The 18,829-nt window shown below is 39.1% G+C and overlaps 1 protein-coding gene across 2 annotated transcripts in view; it reads right to left on the bottom strand.

Annotated features, from left to right (window-relative positions):
* aff2 (AF4/FMR2 family, member 2) overlaps positions 1–18,829 on the bottom strand; it is a 187,230-nt gene that overhangs the window by 36,122 nt on the left and 132,279 nt on the right. For both annotated transcript variants that reach the window (XM_030396609.1, XM_030396611.1), the window contains exon 10: positions 18,285–18,322. In XM_030396609.1, coding sequence (XP_030252469.1) covers positions 18,285–18,322 — 38 coding nt within the window. The remainder of the gene's footprint in view (positions 1–18,284; positions 18,323–18,829) is intronic.

Genomic DNA, 18,829 nt, shown 5'->3' with positions numbered 1-18,829 from the left:
ATCTCTCTCTAAGCTCTGTTGTGTTTTTGTCTCATTTTTAAAAAAAAGGATAGTAGTTGGGGAAGCCAGCCACTCATTTACTGATTCAATAAAAACGAGTTCACCGCCTCAGTACAATAAAGCTGCTAATAAACGCATAAACACAGCGTTTTGAACCTGTTCAATTGTCTCATCCTCTCTGGTGCCTTCGATGGCCTTGTGTTCATCCATCCCTCCACAGAGCTTTGAAATGGCCTCCTGGAGGCAACACACCCGCTCGTCCCAACTTAAGAATACACACAAATGCACTTGCACACACAGAAATTGCAATTATGTGTAGTCCCTTCTTTTGTATGTGTGTGTGTGTGTGTGTGTGAGAGAGAGTGTACACGTAATTTCAGTTCAAGGCTGCCATCACAGCAGGCACCAATCTGTGTGAGCAGTCAAGCAGCAAATCCATCAACTGTTCCGCAGGCAACACACACACACACACACACACGCACACACAGTGACAGATACTGTATGAACGCAGTCTCTGCCCTGTTTTCTTCTTCTATCATTACTCATCTCTTCTCTTTGTCTCTCCCTCCCTCTCTCTTTCAATTTCAATTGAATTTTCACCTCAGTTTGCTCTATTAGCATCGCAGTTGAAACAATATTGGCAAAGCATCGAGTTAAACTCCTTGTATACATGTTTGTGTGTGTGTGTGTGTGTGTGTATTTATATGTATATTTCTGTCTTCCCCATGCAGACCCGCCTCCACACAGCCACTGTCGGTCATGTGTTTGGAAAACATATTATAGCAGCTTCAGAAACTGTTCTGAACAATTTCAGAAAGCCAGTCAGATTCAGATTTCCCTCAACAATGCCAGTAGCCACAGAGGATGGCAACATCTTGTCTGTCTGAGTTTTCATTTCTGTGTCCATTGCCAGTGCAGGCTGGTAAATCTGCATCACAATCAAACAAGTAATATAATCAGAGATGCGATTTGCATTCAGCAAGTTATTGCTCATTACATTCAGCTATCTCTGAGCAGCAGAATTTCAAAATCTTTCATCTACATTATTTCTAAATATCCCGGGAAAATTATTGATGAGGCTAAGCACATAAAGACAGAAAATGGCAGTATATCACTGCAGGCAGGGCAAGGAAATGTAACAGAAGTTGGCCTTAAGAGAAGAATCGAGCACTCTAAACACTGATTGTACATCCAATAAGCAATGTGAGACATACTGCTTTAAATAAATGTAGTTTTAAAGCAGCACTTCAGCCTCCCAGTGGCAAAACACACTTTTTAGTGGACACAACTTCATAGGTTGGAGTCGCCCCTAAGGATTACATTGCAGCAATTGCAGAGGTGATCACCTGGACCAATTCCAAAACTTTTGGTAAGTATGAACCCTTCACACACCGAACCATGCAAATATAGAGACCAGGTTTACAAATACAGGTATTCTCCTTTCACAAGAACTTGTATTTTCCACGGTAACGGGATGCTAATTTTCTTTATTAGAGTGACTGGTAGGGCATATGATTCATCCATGAAGATCAATGTGTGCAACTTACAGAGCGAATACAACTCTGTTATCATTACTCAGTCAACTTAGCTAACGCTTCAAGAGCCTTGAAAGTAACACCCACAATTGTAACATGCCCAGGAAACTTAACATGCCCAGGAAACTCATATATATATACACTGTCTACTGTAAGCACTGTGCATTATCAAAACTAACCAGACCTTTGTTTCTGGAAATTAGTCTAAAATGTTTCAGCATCACAAGTACACATCCATACACCAGACACCAAAACTCCCCATTTATGTACTTGTCCCTGGTGATGGGGCTGTTATTGTATAATATTTTTTCTACTGGACTCATTTTCCGTTAAAATCACAGAGAAATGAGGATTGTCAAACGTTGTTTCAGTTTTTATGGTGAACAGTCTGCTGGATTGCAGAAAGACTGAGGTAGAGATGCCACACAGATGGCCATTAGAGACATTCCCTGGACTTATGTCCCTGTAGGTTTTTCACATCCCTCAGTGCCTTTAAAGAGGCTTTTGATGTATAACTAAAGCGAGCCAAGAGCCCCGTGAGTCAGCAGCTCTCTGTTGTAGCGGAGACTTGTTACTGTTCGTGATTCAAATCCAAGAGAACGTACTGATCAGACTGCAGCACAACTAAAGAGTGCAACATTTTTATTCATCTCTTAAATTGACTGGGCTTTTTGGACAAAGGCTTGGAGCCAAAATGCTTATCAGGTTTGTGTTGCTGTTGAGAACTGCAGCAGTCGGAGCATTTCTATCCATCTGTTTTTACATGCATTTCGAGTTAGCGCTATGGCAATGGCAGAACATGCAGATGCAACAGATGGTAGCTTCTTCTGATTTCACAACATTTCTGTGTTTTTAACTGGTATTTTTTCCTGCTTTATTGCTGCAACTTGTATTGCCCATGACAGAAATACATTCATCAGCATTGGAGAAGAAAGCGCAGGTTTTTGGATAAAGAGTAGTGGCCTTTGAGATGATATGGTATCCAACCTGACCAACCGGACTGAAAAGGATCAGGATAAGTGTCATGCTAAACTTTTTTTAAGTGGACAACTGGGACTCAGGCTGACCAAGCAAAGGGAAATCAAAGACTGTTGTGTCTGGGTCTTAACATAGACTTGTCTCCACTACAACATCCTGGATCAAACTGTTTCACTCATACGCAGTCACAGTGGATGGACAGTCAAGATGTTGAACTAATAATATCAGGATGCTGATTACATTATCCTAACCATCTTGTTGCTGCTGTTTTCATTTGCTCAGATGTAAATTTTAAAAGTGAACTACGTGTTTATGTATGTATGTATGTAAAAAAAAATGTAATCTAAAAAAACCAAATTAAATGGAAACAAATAATAAGGATGACTTAAGTGACTTAAATTCACTGAAGATCTTCTTTAAATAATACATGAAAGAAACAGAAATGTATATGCTGGTTTTCTTTGTTTTCTAAGTTGTTTTTCGCTCATTTGAAGTTTGACTGGAGATTTTTTTAATTGTGTCACCTTGTCACTCCCTTTTCTTCAGCAATGGTTTAATTGCACTGGAGTGATAAAGTGATTAGCACCACATGTCAATGAACCAACACATGACATTCACAAAGGAGTTGTGGAAGGAAACATGCTCTAACTTATAACTTTTCCTGTTAAATCGGTTAAAATTTGCACTACATTTACGTGTGAATGGAAAGCTGTCGCCGGCAATAAAACAGGATGACATCTTCTGTACAAAGCGGCAGAAGCCATGATTTTAAAAACTCAGCTATCAGAACTTTATCTCTTTTCCCTATAATACCTACCAGATATTCCTAAAGCAATATAGGGCAACGAGGGATGTAAATTGTCTAAGTTACTATTTAATTTCTCAACATAAAGGTTTACATACCATTTCCAGGCTCAATACCGTACACAACAATATGGTCAACTACTGAATCCTGTATTTAATAGATTTTTTCCTTCCCTCTCAGTGTTCCTTAAACCCTCACAGTAAAAAAAATAGCAACATACAGGAGACATGACCTCAGTGTCTTAACTGGTAGCTACAGCTCTGTCATCATTATCCGAGTGTTTCCATATTATTTATTACTGGAGGAATTAAAATCTGAAAATCTGAAATTCTCCTCGACTGAATCCACATTAATTGGGAGAGGACATGCAGCCAGTCGATGATTCACAGATACAGTCCAACTGCTACACAGAATAACACCATTTGGTGGATACTTTTCATCCAAAGCACCTTATTGTTTGATGAGAGCCTGCATTTTAACTCCGGGAAACAACTCACTTCCCCTGGTGGGCTAGCCCACTTTGTCCATAAGACATTTGGCGAGAAATCAAGGTGTCTGCTCTGTAGAAGTGTGCCGCTCTCACTTGTCATTAGAGCTGCAAAAGCTGGATAGGAAAAGGATTTCTCTGATTGCTGAGCTTTGTCCTGTATGAGCCCGTGAGCCTGGAGCAGTTAGTAGAATGAGCGATATAAGTCTGGTTTCGGTTTATTTGCCGTCTTATTACTGGATGTTTACAACATTAGACGCCTTTTTTACTGGATGAGCGGAAACTCTCCAATGTGCTGTACATGCTAGACAAAATCAAGCAAGGCACGTTTAATACATCTGATGGTTCTCTTTTTATGCCATTTCATATCATCCTTTCATTTGCCAAAAAATAAAAAAAAAAGACTGACTGGAAGCATGAAACGAGCCTGTATTTCCCACACTGATATGTTTTTGTTTAAATAGCGCTGTGTGAAGTTAAACGAAAGCCTGAGTGTCTTTTCCTCTCAATGGGATTTTCAGTTGAGTGCTCTCTAGCCTATTTTATTCTGGCAACATAAACAGTATGTGCTGGAGGAACAAGATGAAAGGAGATGAGTGTGTGAGTGAAAGCATTACATCTGGCTCGCTTTCCTCCTTTTTTTCTCCTCTTCTCAGCAATCAGCCATCAGCCGTCGAAAATAATTTAATGCCGGCGTCGGTGCCAAATTAAAATGCAGGACCAGCTGGTGCAGACTGACTGACTGGCTCTTTACTGGACATTTTAGATGCATTTCTGTGAAGTTTGTTTGAATTTAAGACATATAAACTTCATCCAGGAGAGAATCTTTTTCTGTTTATTAGTACGATTTAAAATATATTGTCCTTGTAATCAGTTATTGGGCTATTTTACTGTAGTTCTGTGTCCACAAAGCAAAGTTTCACACTTCAGTTAAAAGATGGTTTCGTATCTTTCAATTAGCTCCCATTTGCTAATCAGCCAGATATTGTTGACATGCTTTGTTTCTGCATTCACGCACTCAACATTTCTGTTTATCTGAAGTAAAAACAAAAAAAAAACAAAGGAAAACACATAACAGAAAATATTATAAAAAACAATATATCAAAAACAATTTCCTCTTCACTGTTTCATACAGCTGCCTTCCTGTCTACATCTTACACATCAGTGCAGGTCTTTTGCTTATTTGGGACGCACAGCCTTCACTCTCTATTTTCTGTTTGTGCGCCTGTGTCAATGTTGCATAAGTAACACAGATAAGACTTACAAAATAGCCTTTGTCAGATCTTCAGGCTCTGGTGGAGCCTTTGGTGTCGGTCTGTTTATTTATGTGATAAAATCACAAGCACAACAGGGGAAATGAAAGCCTTACAGCCCTAACAAAGTGATCTGTGGGTTCGATACGTCCAGTGGGCCTCACAAGATCCACACGACACCCACATACTTACGGGCCGCGGCTGAGCCAGAGGAAACACCCGTGGTACGCCATGACTTTCAAATCATGTCGGTATTCATGGTTGGTACCGTCGACAAGGTCGAGTCACTTTTTACAGCACACCTGAGAGAGTTACTGCTGTCTGAATGCAGGTCAGCTCACTTGTGTTATCAGTTAAAGGGGATATTGACCTAAAAGTAAAGTCACTCCTCATTCAATTCAATGAGGTCACTAGTATGATGCAGCAGGAGTGCTGAGGATATAAAACATCATCTTCATTGGCCAATCAAATTACAACTGGTCACCTCATAATCATCAAAACAGAGGATGAAATGATTGTCTCTGCTTTAACTACCAACCTCAAAGCATTATAAGCCACTGTGCAGTAATCTATCAGTCAGGCTGGACCTCCTGGATCATATTTCCTTCATCCGCTCTCAGTCTGAATGCCTCGTAATAACATTATGAGCTTCAAAAGACTGATTGATATGTGGTCATATAACTCTGCTAACTAGCAAGTAGCAATTCAACAAAGCAACTGAGATTAATAATTAAACACGATTACGAGTCAGCACAAATTCCAACCGAGTCAGCGTTCAGCTACATTTCCTGCTCCTTCCATCCTGCCCTATCTCATCAGTCCTCATTATGTTCTACTTGAATTAAACTGAACTTAAGCAGATTACATTGAAATTAAGTGAATTCAACTTTCTTTGTCACTGTTTAAGTACACCTACATAGAAAAATGTGTGTTACGTAAAGGAGTTAAAGGTCCAGTATAGTACAGCATTTTCAGACATGCACGATATGAGGAAAATCTGCGATATGCGATAACACTGTTCAATATTGCGATGATGAAATAACTTGCAATAAATAAACAAATATTGAAGTTTGTATATTATTAACTTTACAGTTAATGGTGGCTAATGTTAGTTTTGAATTCTTCGTGTAGGTCTTTATTGTTGTACTGCAGGTGGTAATGGAGGTCGGTTGTGTTTCCTCTAGAAGTTGCAACAACTGCTCAGCATCTTTTACACACAGTACCTGTGTTTGTAACACGTCTCTCCTGAATCCAAAATAAGTCCATATAGCAGAAGTGCTGTTTTGTTTCACCACAAGGTCTTCGTCGACCACATTTTCACCACCAAACTGATGCCGAATAATTTTGTCAGGCTAGCCGGGGCTTCAACTGAACTGAACTTGTATCCAGGGCTCTGTCTGATAGGCTAAATGTTGGCATGTTCAAGGTGCATGCATGGCGCATGTAAACAAAATGATTTTTCATATTCATTGCGTGTCAGGCAGTCTTTAGAGATGTTTTTATCAACATGTTCACGATGATGAAAATTAGATTTATCGGGCAGCCCTAATATATATTGTAGGCTAAGCTTATTTATTCAAGTTTTGGACTACATAATGGAGAAAAAACAAACAAACAATAGTATGATACACTGAAACATTCCCTTTTCATTTCAGAAACTGGAGAAATTGAGTGGCCATTAAAGCAACATTATGTAGAAATTGGCATTTTGTGTGATTTAGCGCCCCTCTATGTTTCTGAGTGCAACACCACTGATGTAAATACAAATCCCAGGTGTGTAACAATGTGTCAGAAGTGATGTAGGCGCTAACTACAAGCAAGAGTCGTTACTTCACAACAATGTCATGTGTTGAAAAACTCTCTCACTGACGTTACATAGTCCAGAAACAAGTGATAGAGACACCATTCACCATATTACAAGACACAGTACCAGTGGTGGTTCTAGTCCAGTTTTAATAGGGGGGCCAGGTTGGGGCCGGCTTTTTTGTTAGGGGGCACATACAACCCGGAAAAAAGGATAAATCCCTCATCCAGACATAACAGTGTTTTCAATTTCAGCAATTTTGATTGGGTAGTAAACTGCTGAGACACTTTATTTCTGCCTTTCCCTTCAAAACAAAATCATTGCAAGAAATCTGTCATTGTATTATTGATGCAGACTCCCTGTCGGGGGGGCACAGGGGGGTCCAGACTCAGAGTTACAGGGGCACTGGCCCCTGTTGGCCCCCCCCCCCCCCAGAACCGCCCCTGCACAGTACCACCAACATGGTTCTGAAACTGTTTTAAGGTAAAAAAAAAAAAAAAAAAATTGTTTTAAAATACAGAAATTAAAATTGAAATACAAGGTTTTCTTCTTTTTCATGGTCAAAAGGAATGAGCTAAATCTTGAAAAAAAAAACAGTTTGATTTTCATTTTCCATTTTGTAGCACAAAAACAACAACAACCATAAACACTACAAAACTGAAATGAAAAAAAGCCTGTTTTTTCATATTCTGGTCCCAAATGTGGTGATTTATAAGACAAGTGCACCAGATGGAGGAATACTCTTGTGCCACACAGTGTTGCTTTAGTCCAGGATAAAATGTCTTTGGAATCTTACTCTTATATGATTTTAGACTGATTGATTTAAAACTGTTAGCTGAAGTTTTAATTGGACATGTTATTTCATTTTACAGTTCGGGGGAAACTAACGAATGGTGTTTCCCAGTAATTTTCTCAAAAGCTGTGCAGATTTCACATGGTTACACTCATGGTTGTCATAGAGAGAAGAAAAATCAGTCATGGGGAGATTATGAATGGTTTACTGTAATTTGAGTCAAATTTTCTTTGTTTAGCCATTTCTAAAATCATATAAGATTCAGGTTCCAAGGACATTTGAGCGTGGGCTAAAGCAACAGTCTGCCACATGTGAGACCCTAGATATGATGTTCTTGTCTTTTAATGTAAAATGATCACATTTGGTCTCAGGATATGAAACAGGCCGTTTTTCATTTCTATTTGCAAGGGAATAGTAGGTTTCACTCTTAACTTTTGACCATGAAAAAGAAAAATACCTTGTATTTGATCTTCAAATATCATATACTTTAAAACGATAAAATAACTATTTAACTGAATGATCAAACATCAAACTGTCACTGTTTTAAATCCTCTTCTTCTTTTGTAACAACCATGAAGTGAGAGCTGCTGCTCGCTCATCACGACACTGACTCAATCTTCCTCTCACAGGATGTGGTAGCAGGTCACAGCAGGCTTTGCCCTCCACTTTGCTCTGCTCCTAAGACTTTAGTGGACTGTTTGGTCACCGGAGACGGGATGTCAGGAACATTTTCCCTCTTTAGTCGGATGCTTTGCATGTTCAGCCTTGACATGAGCAAATTTCTCGTCTACCACCTGTATTTATTGATTGTGTCCTGAAGGCTCTTGCCTTCGCTTGTGAACTCCTCAACCTGCACCATCCTCACTGTTTTTCTTTAGAAAACATCTCTTGAAGCTCAAGATGGGTCTGATTTTAAATTCTTTAGAAATACATTAACAAGATGGTGAAAACTTGTGCTCCTACACATGGCTGGGTTTGATTATATATTAAGCTACCTTAAAGCAAAAATATGACGGTAACATCACCCAACAGGGACACTTGGACTAGGATTACAGACAAGGAAACTTTGAGCAGCTTTATTATAATATACATAACAAACTGTAACTACTATTGTTGCAAAGTTCATGTCCCCTGTAATATTTTAGGTTTAAGGTTTCTTACAAATGGTCAGTATTAGACAAGAAAAATCTACCAACCAACCAACAACCAACCAACCAATTATCCGACCAACCAAACAGACACAGGTGAAGACATTACATTCTTTAGTATTGTCTTCCAGAATAACATACAACCTTAATGTAGTCCATCGTTTTTTGATTGTTGCTAAATTTCAAAGAGTGTAGTCAAGAATGAATGAGTCAAGTCAAGTTTGGGGGGGGGTGGGGGGGGGGGGGGGTGGGGGGGGGGGAATTTGTGACCTTTAATTATCTAAAATCTTGGCTGCAGCCCTACATGAATTTTTTTTCACAAGTGAAAAAATAAATTGATGAATGTGTAAAATATATTTATACATGCTGCACTGCCCCATTTTTCATACATGATTTCGTAATAGAAGCCGATATTAGCATCGTTTAATCGTTATGTTTTCCTCGCGTGCTCTTCTAAACCCTCCAGGGTCCGTCTGTGTAACGCTGTACGTCTCAGTTTGGGCTTTGTCACCATTAATCAACCAGCAGAAATTGAACATAAGGAGGACAATCAACAGACAATAGGCAGTTACAGTTTCTGTCTCTCCTCTCAATCGCTGCTGCTGGAAAACTGAATTGATCAGCCTCTAAAAACAATGGAGCAGCTGGCTCGGAGCCAGAGAGGCCGCGGCTCAGATAAACTGCAGAAGAGACAAGATGTAACAGTGTAACGGAGTGTGAAGCAGCTGAAGCAGCAGGATCGGGCCCCAAAAAACAGGTAAATATGGGCTCTTAAGACGATTGAAGAACTGAGTGAGAATATGTAGAATCACAAGGGTATTACAGGAATGTGAAGTGAAGATGTGCGGGCCATCTGGGCTCAGTTCATCTGTCATCTTATCATCTGCCTTCAGCTCGCTGGTTCTGCCCTCTACTTGGCAGGGCTTCCCGCTGCACAGCTGGCTTTACAATCTCTCTCTGTCTCTCTCTCAATCACTCACACTCTCATGTATGTGAACACTCCGGCGGGTGTGTACGTGTGTGTGTGCATGTGTTTGCATGCATACTTGCATGTGTGCTTGTTTTATCCCACTCTGTGCTGCATGTAAACCTGTGATACGTGGAGCATTTTGAGGGGATTTATCATGTTATTGCAGTTCCCCCGTCGCAGTGTGCCAAATATATGAAGCTATCTGACCCACTAACAAGACATTTGTGCATAATTGTGCGAGAGGTGGAGGAATACCATTCACACATCCATCATTATCACATCCGTCATTGCAATCCAATTTTCGTTTGTGTTATATGTACATAGTGTGTATGTTATTGCTCTAATTATTAAAAATCTTTCAGATTTAGGTAAGATTTAGGTAGGTTGGTTTAGCAAACACTCTTATTTTGAAGGGCACAGTTTAAGACCCTTGGAAGAGACTGAGACTAATCATTCAATGACACACACCGGAGTCATTTTGATATTGCTGCATGTCATGAAGAGACAATATGGACTCAACACACCATTTACACCTAATTAAATGTGATCTATATCAAGTTATGATAATAAGGAAAATGCATGATAACGCAAGCTTTGAGTACGTCGTGAAGGGAACGTGATTGGATCATCATGACACTGATACAGATATTTGTTTTTTGCCAAGTAAAATATAGGTGGGTGTGTAGAGAGTGAGCAAGCCAGAGAGCTGAAAGAAACACGGCTCTAGTTATGGATAAAACATCTATTATCTGCCATGAGTGCCAAAAGTTTTTTTTATTTAACAGAACTGTGTGAAAAATTAAAGTGATGTGGGTGGAAAATAAATGACATACAGTGAGGAATAACTGTGCTGCGACTCATCTGTGCAGCTGATCTGCTGTAAACAAAGTATGTATTTTATCTGGTCACAGAGTAGCCTACACACCCATTCTGCGACACACTTGGACAATCTGACTCAATATTTTTATATGAAAAAAGGCATAACTTTATGTATTATATACGCCAAATTAACAAGAGAAGACAAATAATTAAGCATCTGTCGCAGCCACAGTTTGACAAATTCATAACGTTTCCCCAAACTCAACAACCCACAAAATCTCATGTTTTATTAAGGGAGTCTGGGGCTGACTTGCAGCCACCTCAAAATCCTCACTGAGGACAGAGATCTGAACTGATTAAGGATCAAGTCATGTCTTAAACACACCAAGTGTAAACACAAAGACAAGATGTGATCATTTTTTTAATCTTGATTATTTATCCAGATGGAATTGTACTTTTAATACCGGGTGTAAATCAGTTTAAATATCATTCTTTAATGTCATTTTTAAAGGGGCCATTCTACAGTGTTGGGAGTCTTTGTGAAGCAGAAATAGAGTTTAACATACCAAGTGTTATGCCAATGATATCCAGAGTTTTTGTATTATATTAAAATGGGATTCATGTCTATGTAGTTTGAAACTAAAGGGAATATTCTATATTCATTGAAAATAAAGCACCTGTTTCATAATATGACTTATATGTGTTACACTTATATGCACATATATGTGATACTGGGTGAATATAGTTCTAATTTTACATTTGGACAAATCTGTGTCGTAAGGCTGGTGTGCACCTGCACCCACCTTTGGGGTGTTTTTTTCTGGCTGGCATGGAGCATTTTGTGACTCCCTTCATGGTGTTGCACAGAGCATTTATAATAGAAAGACCCTGTGAATAAATTGTTTTCAATTGCAGGGAAGTCATGCTGATGTAATTTCTGGTGCCTTGCAATAAAATACTGAAAGACAGTCCTGGGAAGTGTGATTGTTATTCAGTGCTGTACAACTGGAGGCAGAAATCACAGACGCACTACATGACTGCACTGTTTGTCTGTGTCAGGTGTTGTGTGCATGTGGTTCAGTCATCTCACCCCGGAAATCAATCGTCTTGTACGCTGCACTGGGGATTATTGTGTAATTAGTCACTTTAAACATACAATATACAAGATTGTACTCTGACGTCAGACGAAATCATACAATGCATTAATAATAGATGGTTACTTGTGTGTCATAAATTATGAATTAATTGAATAAAACTTTTGCACATGTTCAAAAGAACAGTTGTGGATGATTTCCAGCATCCGCGACTTCTGCACGAGTGTATTTGTGGTTGTGTGTTTGATTGTGTGTGTGTATGTGTGTGTGTGTGTGTATATGTATGTGTGTGTTTGCCTGGGGCAGTACTGTGGGGAAGGCTATAATAGGTTTCCGTTGCTACATATGTAGTGTAATGCTCCCTGGCAGCAGCAGGAGTGACGGCGTTTGAAGAAGTGCATCACATTTGAACTCGTGTCACACCTGATGGCCCTGACTGGCAGGGTGCCTCCGAACGGCTTAACCTGCCTGTGTTGTCTATCATGCCAACATGTTGGTATGTATTATTAAGCATGACTGTGAACAAAGCTACATTACAGCAGAAGCACATTAAGATTGAATGTTCTTTCCTGCAGTTACATTTTTTCTATGTATACATAACTGATTGAAAAGTAAACTTCTATTTATCTCCGGTATCATATCTGGTATATGAAAGTGCTTCTCATATACTAAGAAGTGTGGACTTGAATTGGTCAACATTTTACCCATGAGTCTTTGCTGATTTACAGTTATCAACACCAACTGGTTAGAGGAAGAATGAGTCAGCATCTTCAGGGCCTCCTCAGGTAGCTGATTTCTATCTGCGTTGATTTCACCAGGCCTAACAAGCTAAATTACAGATGTAGATGCTGCTCAGAATATTCCAGTAAACGTAACCTTAAAAGTTGAGTCACACCACTTTTAAACAGGCTGATAAAAACATTAAAATAAGATACAATTTGTGTTTCATCTTTTAAACAGGGGAAGCTACCGTAGCTTAGTATTGGCGTTGCACAATTACGTCTTATCTAGCTGTTACTGTTAGTTTTGGCTTATGACAGAGTCAATGGTAAAAACAAGTCAATTAAATACATTAATTAACTGTCCTGTTAGCAACCAAGCTAGCTATCATGCTAGATGCCGTTAGCTAACTGAAAGTTGACAGGTCAGTTAGCTTGGAGAGTTGTTGTGACAGGCTAGCGCTCAAATGTTTCTGACTGAATTGCTAGCAGTTAGCTGGAGCGGTGTGTGTTGTTATTTTTTAACAGACTAAGGTGTTTTTGGAGTTTGTGTTTATTCGCCCAGAAAATCCCGGTGTACTGATGCTACAAACCTTAGTTTTAGCTCGCAAGCATCATATGCAGCAACCATGTGAGTGTGAGTCAAGTGTGCCGAGTCTGTTGCCTCTGATGTGATCGTGTTTACTGTCTTCATCAGAAGAGTCTGTATAACGCTCCCCCCCACCCACATGTATCAGATTTAAAAAAACAAAACACTGATTCTTATTATCAGCAAACTGCAGAAAACTGGATCCTTATATGCCTAATCAAACTAAATAACACAACTTTGTTTTCATGGCTGAATAAACTGATAAACAACTGATAAACTTGCTCTGTTTATATGTGGGGGCCCTGCCACCTACATGGTTCAAACTGTGTTCTGGGACCATATTTTCCTCTGAGAACTGCTTGTTTATTCAGTTATGGAAAAAAATTATATTTCTGAGTTTGGAATATTACCTCATTAATATTTTAAATATGAAAATAGTGCCCCTTTAAGTACACATACTACCATAAGAGTACTTCTGTTACTTCACTACATTTATTATCAGACTATTTCAGACTTTTAATAAAGTACTATTTACATGTGTGACATTATATTGTTACCTTCACTCAGGAATGACTTTTGGGTACTTTTTACAACACTGTTAATTGTGAGCTTTGGTGGTTTCTAGAGGCCTCTACAGAGCAGCGGTAACCATTCGAATGCCAAGCAATCATATACATGACCACCCATGTCCTAACCACCAGCTAAGCTCATGAGTTCCATTTGAAGACGGCGTCTGACTGATCTCTACCCTCTGCTTTCCTGTCGTTTCTGCACATGAATGACTTGATGTCATAAAGCCGCAGAACAAGCACAGCTTTTTTTTGCTCAAGTTGAAATTCACCTTTTTCCTTCACATTCAATATGTGATGGCCAGGGTGAATTTGTGTTTACTTTCACTGACTTGACTTTTACTGCTATTACATTTACTCTTGACTAAAACTAGCTTCTTCTATTCCTGAAAACATTCTGCAAAGTTTTGCTGTTGGCGTTCAGAGCACAGGACAACCTGTACCAATTTGTTTTTTATAATTGATCGTGAATGTCAGCACAATAATCTTTGTTGAGTTATACTATATCATCTTTTAAATTAACCATGTGTGCAGTGACAAACACACAGTCTCTATAAATGGATCCACATCCACTCTACTGAATATAATTCACAGCGCCGCTGATTAAAATAACATCAATCATAAAACTATAATGATACTACTCCCACTATGATTACCAACTCCACTCTTACTCCTTCTATAACTAATTCTATTGTACAAAAATAATTAGAGTAAGGAGACAAATCTACATGACTCCAGGCAGTTTTTCCTCACCAGAGTCTATATGATGAAAGATGCACGTGGATATAATGAATTGAAAAATACAGAGTGGCGGAGACTTAAAGATTATTGAGCAGAAACATGAAAATTATAGGGTTGAATATATATGGTGGTGGGATGGATGGGGTGGGTGGCTGCATGTGTGTGTGTGTGTGTGTGTGTGTGTGTGTGTGTGTGTGTGTGGCGGCAGAATAACGATTGGTATGTGGGTGAGGCTGTCAGAGCAAGGATTTAAAAAAAAACAGGAAAAAAAACGTGTGTGTCTGTATGGATGGTGTGAGGCGTGTGGGTGAGAGTGTGTGTGTGTGTGTGTGTGTTTGTGTGTGTGTGTGTGTGTGTGTGTGTGTGTGTGTATGTGTTGCTCCATGGGGGATATAGCCAGTGGATCGCTCGCAGCATCTTTAGTCCCAGCGTCCCCGCGGACATGTGTATGTGTGTGTGCGGTGTTGAGTAGATTGGGCTGCAGAGTGAATGGGCTCATTAGCGGTAGCAGAGTAACACATGGCCTGGGGCACACACAGACACACAGCACACTCTCTCTCTCTCTCTCTCTCTCTTACACACACACACACACACACACACACACACACACACACACACACACACACACAGTCACACTCCAGACTTGCATACTAATGTCTTCAGACTGTGAACACAACGAGCCTCATTTATAAAAGATTCTTATATTCTTATGCGCCGGTCAGGGCTTTACAACACAATCCAAGCAAAAGAAAAAAAAGATGAAGTTGTGAAAAATTGATCTTGGCGCCAAAATCAGCTGTTTACATGAATTCTCACCAATGTTCTGTGATGTTACAAATGCGGCTAACATTTTTTTTTCTTCTTATGATTAATTAGGTGACATGTTCCCCCAAGATGTTACAGGAAGACAATAATGTAGCACAATGTGTAGCCCACACACCGAATGTGACAGTGGAGAATAGAAAGAGACATGACAGAATTCACAAAGACAAGAACGGTTATTATAAACAGTCTTACATCTACGTTCCAGCTGGTTAGATTTATTTTTTTCCACTGAAGTTCTCATAAACTAGATGATGAAAGTTGTTTTAGCTGAAATTAGATTCTTGTGTTAGTTTAAACGATAATATGGAATAATGTGGACTCAAGCACTCAGAACATGTATTGGCATCAATGAATAAGATTTCTGGGTAACAAAGTTAAGACAACCCAAAAGATAAAAGTAGCTCTTACAACGTGCACTACAACAGCTCAAGCTCTCTTGGCGATCTTAAATATCTTCTACTCTGTCACTAACCCCCTCAAGGTGTGTTCAATATTTTACATTCACCATCAAATCAAGTCGAGATTGCCAGTTTTAATTTTAACTTCCACAATAAAATACCCTCAGACTGCCACAGATGTGCCTCTTTGGCTGCCTTATAGCCTTTGCTGTGAAAAGAGTGGCCGTGAATTTAGTTCTGTGTTAAACCCTGACTTAGACCTGGTGAACTGAACTTAAAACACAATATAATACGTGGTGATAGAAGTACTCAAGATAGTTCACTTAAAGCTGCTCAAATCAATAATTTTCATTATAAATATGTAGAATATTTTAGTGTCTTTCTTACAGCTAATTGTTTTGGTCAACGGTCCACAGCTTTAGCAAACTGGGTTCACTCTCAATGCTCTCATCAACCCCCAAAGCAGGCAAGCTTTGAGAAACCAACTGTTCATTACCTGCTCTACAGCAACGGACCACAGTGGAGCATTTAGCAGCTAGCCAGATATTTCAATGGTTTGGAGGAGACTCAAACAGAGCTTAAGGGAGAGTGGATATTATACTTCAGGTGGACAGATACATGACTTCAAATGAATACACAAATATTGCTCTGTGTCTGCCTGATGTGTAAACAGAAAACAAGTTGCTATATTCAGTTAACAATGTACCAAACACACCATAGTGTTGTGGTCATAGCTTGATTTTGCTGACCCCATGTGGGCAAAGATCAAGAAATACAACTTTAAGTAAAAGTAGTTATGCTACATTGTAACAACAGTTTTTTACAAGTAATATTCCTGCATTTACAATTGTATTTAAAGGTGACATATTATACTAATTTTGAGGTTCATAATTTATTTTGGGTAACTACAAGAATAGGTTTACACTCTTTAATGTTCAAAAAACACATCAGTTTTCTCATACCTTCCAGTGCTGCAGCCCTGTATCCCCCCTCTTTTTAAGATGCTCTGTTTTAGCTCCTGTCTCTTCAACACCCCCCTCCCAAATACCATGCCTGGTCTGATTGGTCAGCTCATACACGCCTGACCAAGCACCAATAACAATAACAGAGAAGCTTTGCTAAACTAATTCTTACGTACCAAACTAGTGTCTGGAAATGAATTATACAAATATGTGACACAGTGATGAAGTGTGATGTCACAAAGTCACAGAAATAAAGGTGGGACAACTGACGAGCTGTCTTCAGGAGCAGTGTTTTTCTGTGGGAGAGATGAGCTCCTGTTCAAGATCTTTTATCATGCTCAAGCAAATGCCTCCTTTGAGACACAGTGCAGATATTATCTGCAACATACCTTTACAGTTATGTATCAATGGTGAAAATAATTATGTACAGCAATACACAGTTTTATTATTCAAATGTTATTATAGATGCTCTTATATTACATTTAAATGTTGTAAAAAGTGGAGGTGGAACTATTTAATACACAGTTGGAATGTTTAATCTAAAACAATGCATCATATTTTAGAAATGTGTGGCATGCTTTGTTTATTGTAATTCCATTAGCTAGAATATCACCCAAATAACTACAACTGACTCTATATTTAAATCCTTTTTTCTCTCTGAATTGTTGTAGAATATAAGCATAAATTAGCATAACATATTAATACTCAAGTACCAAAGTACTGTACAATGTTTCATCTCAAAGCAATGTTAGAGAAAAAGGTTCCACATACTTCCAAGCAACTTTAATAAAAATCTAATACTGCAGCCAGAGTACAGCTACCGCAAGCTACCGTACTTTATTAAGGTTCCACATACTTCCAAGCAACTTTAATAAAAATCTAATACTGCAGCCAGAGTACAGCAACACGCCACCTTGATACTCCCCCATATGTTCACCACATGCTCTCTGTTTTGGATGAACGTCAAATGTTAAATTTGTGTGAAGCTTTAATGAGACTAAAATTAGTAAAACATGAAGTCTGAGGAAACCTTACGCAGTGACCTTGTCTCCTTATATACAGCATATGTACATTTACACTATTTATAAAGACACATAGGATTGTATATTCCTTCCTTTGAACCATGATCCCATGTGAGCACCCAGGAGCCTGTGGAAAGATCCATGCACTAACAAACTAATAGTGAGCGTAGAAGACATCTGCTGCCTAATTTCTAGTGGTACAGAGTCGAGTGTGCGAGTGCAGGCTGGTGACTGGGGTTATCAAGTGGGCACCTGCCATCGCAGATGCTTCTGTGAATTAGAGCCACTACACCTCCAGAAAGCTTAATAGCGGTTGTTTCTGCAGTAACCTTCAAACATTACTTATCCCAGACAGAATCTTTGATCCACACTTGGACTCTTTAACAGCCTCCATTAGCCTGAGCCTCTCCATCTCACAGATCATAGGCTGATAATTAGTAAAACTGTAGATCTGTGCACACACACTGAGGGTTATGTGTCTCTGGACGTTCCATTGACGTCTCTGACCTTAACAGTTCTTCAAACAACAGCTACAGAAGAAAAGGCCAGAGAATCATCCAACACTGACCATTGCTGCCTCAAAATGTATGCTTTCAGGGCAGAGAGCATTTATTTATAGCGTGTTGTTTGGTTGATATTGAAAGGAATGTACTACATTGACTTTCTATAGTCTGCCAAAGACATACTGACCAGCAGACTATGTAGAAGGATGATGCACAAAACGTATGCCATTGAGATAAATGAACCACTGTGTTGCTGTGTATTTGTCTTACCTTAGGGCCGTGCCTCTGGCTTTGGGCTTGTCAGACACCTGTCAATACACACACACAGAAACCATCAGTTACAGTATGTTCATGTATTCAGTCTATATTTTCAACACAGTTTATTCTATTTATTTAACCGGACGCAGAAGTCAGTAATTCAAGGGGGCAGGACCAACTTTTGTTGACAGACATACAGGATTTAGCCAGGAAGTGTTTCCATAGAATCAAGGATTGTAACACGATCAATGTGACTGTGATACAAGCAAACATGCTGATGAGTATCAGTGCTTCTTGTCTGATTGATCATGTTCATAAATATCTGACACACAATGACGATTATGTAATGTAACCAAAAATTAGTCTAATAGTTTTGTGAAATATATTATTGGCAACTTATGTCAGTTCACAGCATCAACTGATTGATGATGAACGATTAGATTTAGGTGTTCAGTAGAAATAATGAAGAAATGATAAAAAATACCTTCTCAATACTAAATCTTCATGCTACAATTAAAAAATTGTGTAAATCCAATTGTACAAACAGGATCTGTCTT

This window comes from Sparus aurata, chromosome 18, assembly GCF_900880675.1.
Source record: "Sparus aurata chromosome 18, fSpaAur1.1, whole genome shotgun sequence".
Lineage (NCBI taxonomy): Eukaryota > Metazoa > Chordata > Actinopteri > Spariformes > Sparidae > Sparus > Sparus aurata.
Note: the sequence above shows the minus strand (reverse complement) of the source record. Positions and strands in the feature narration are given on the sequence as shown.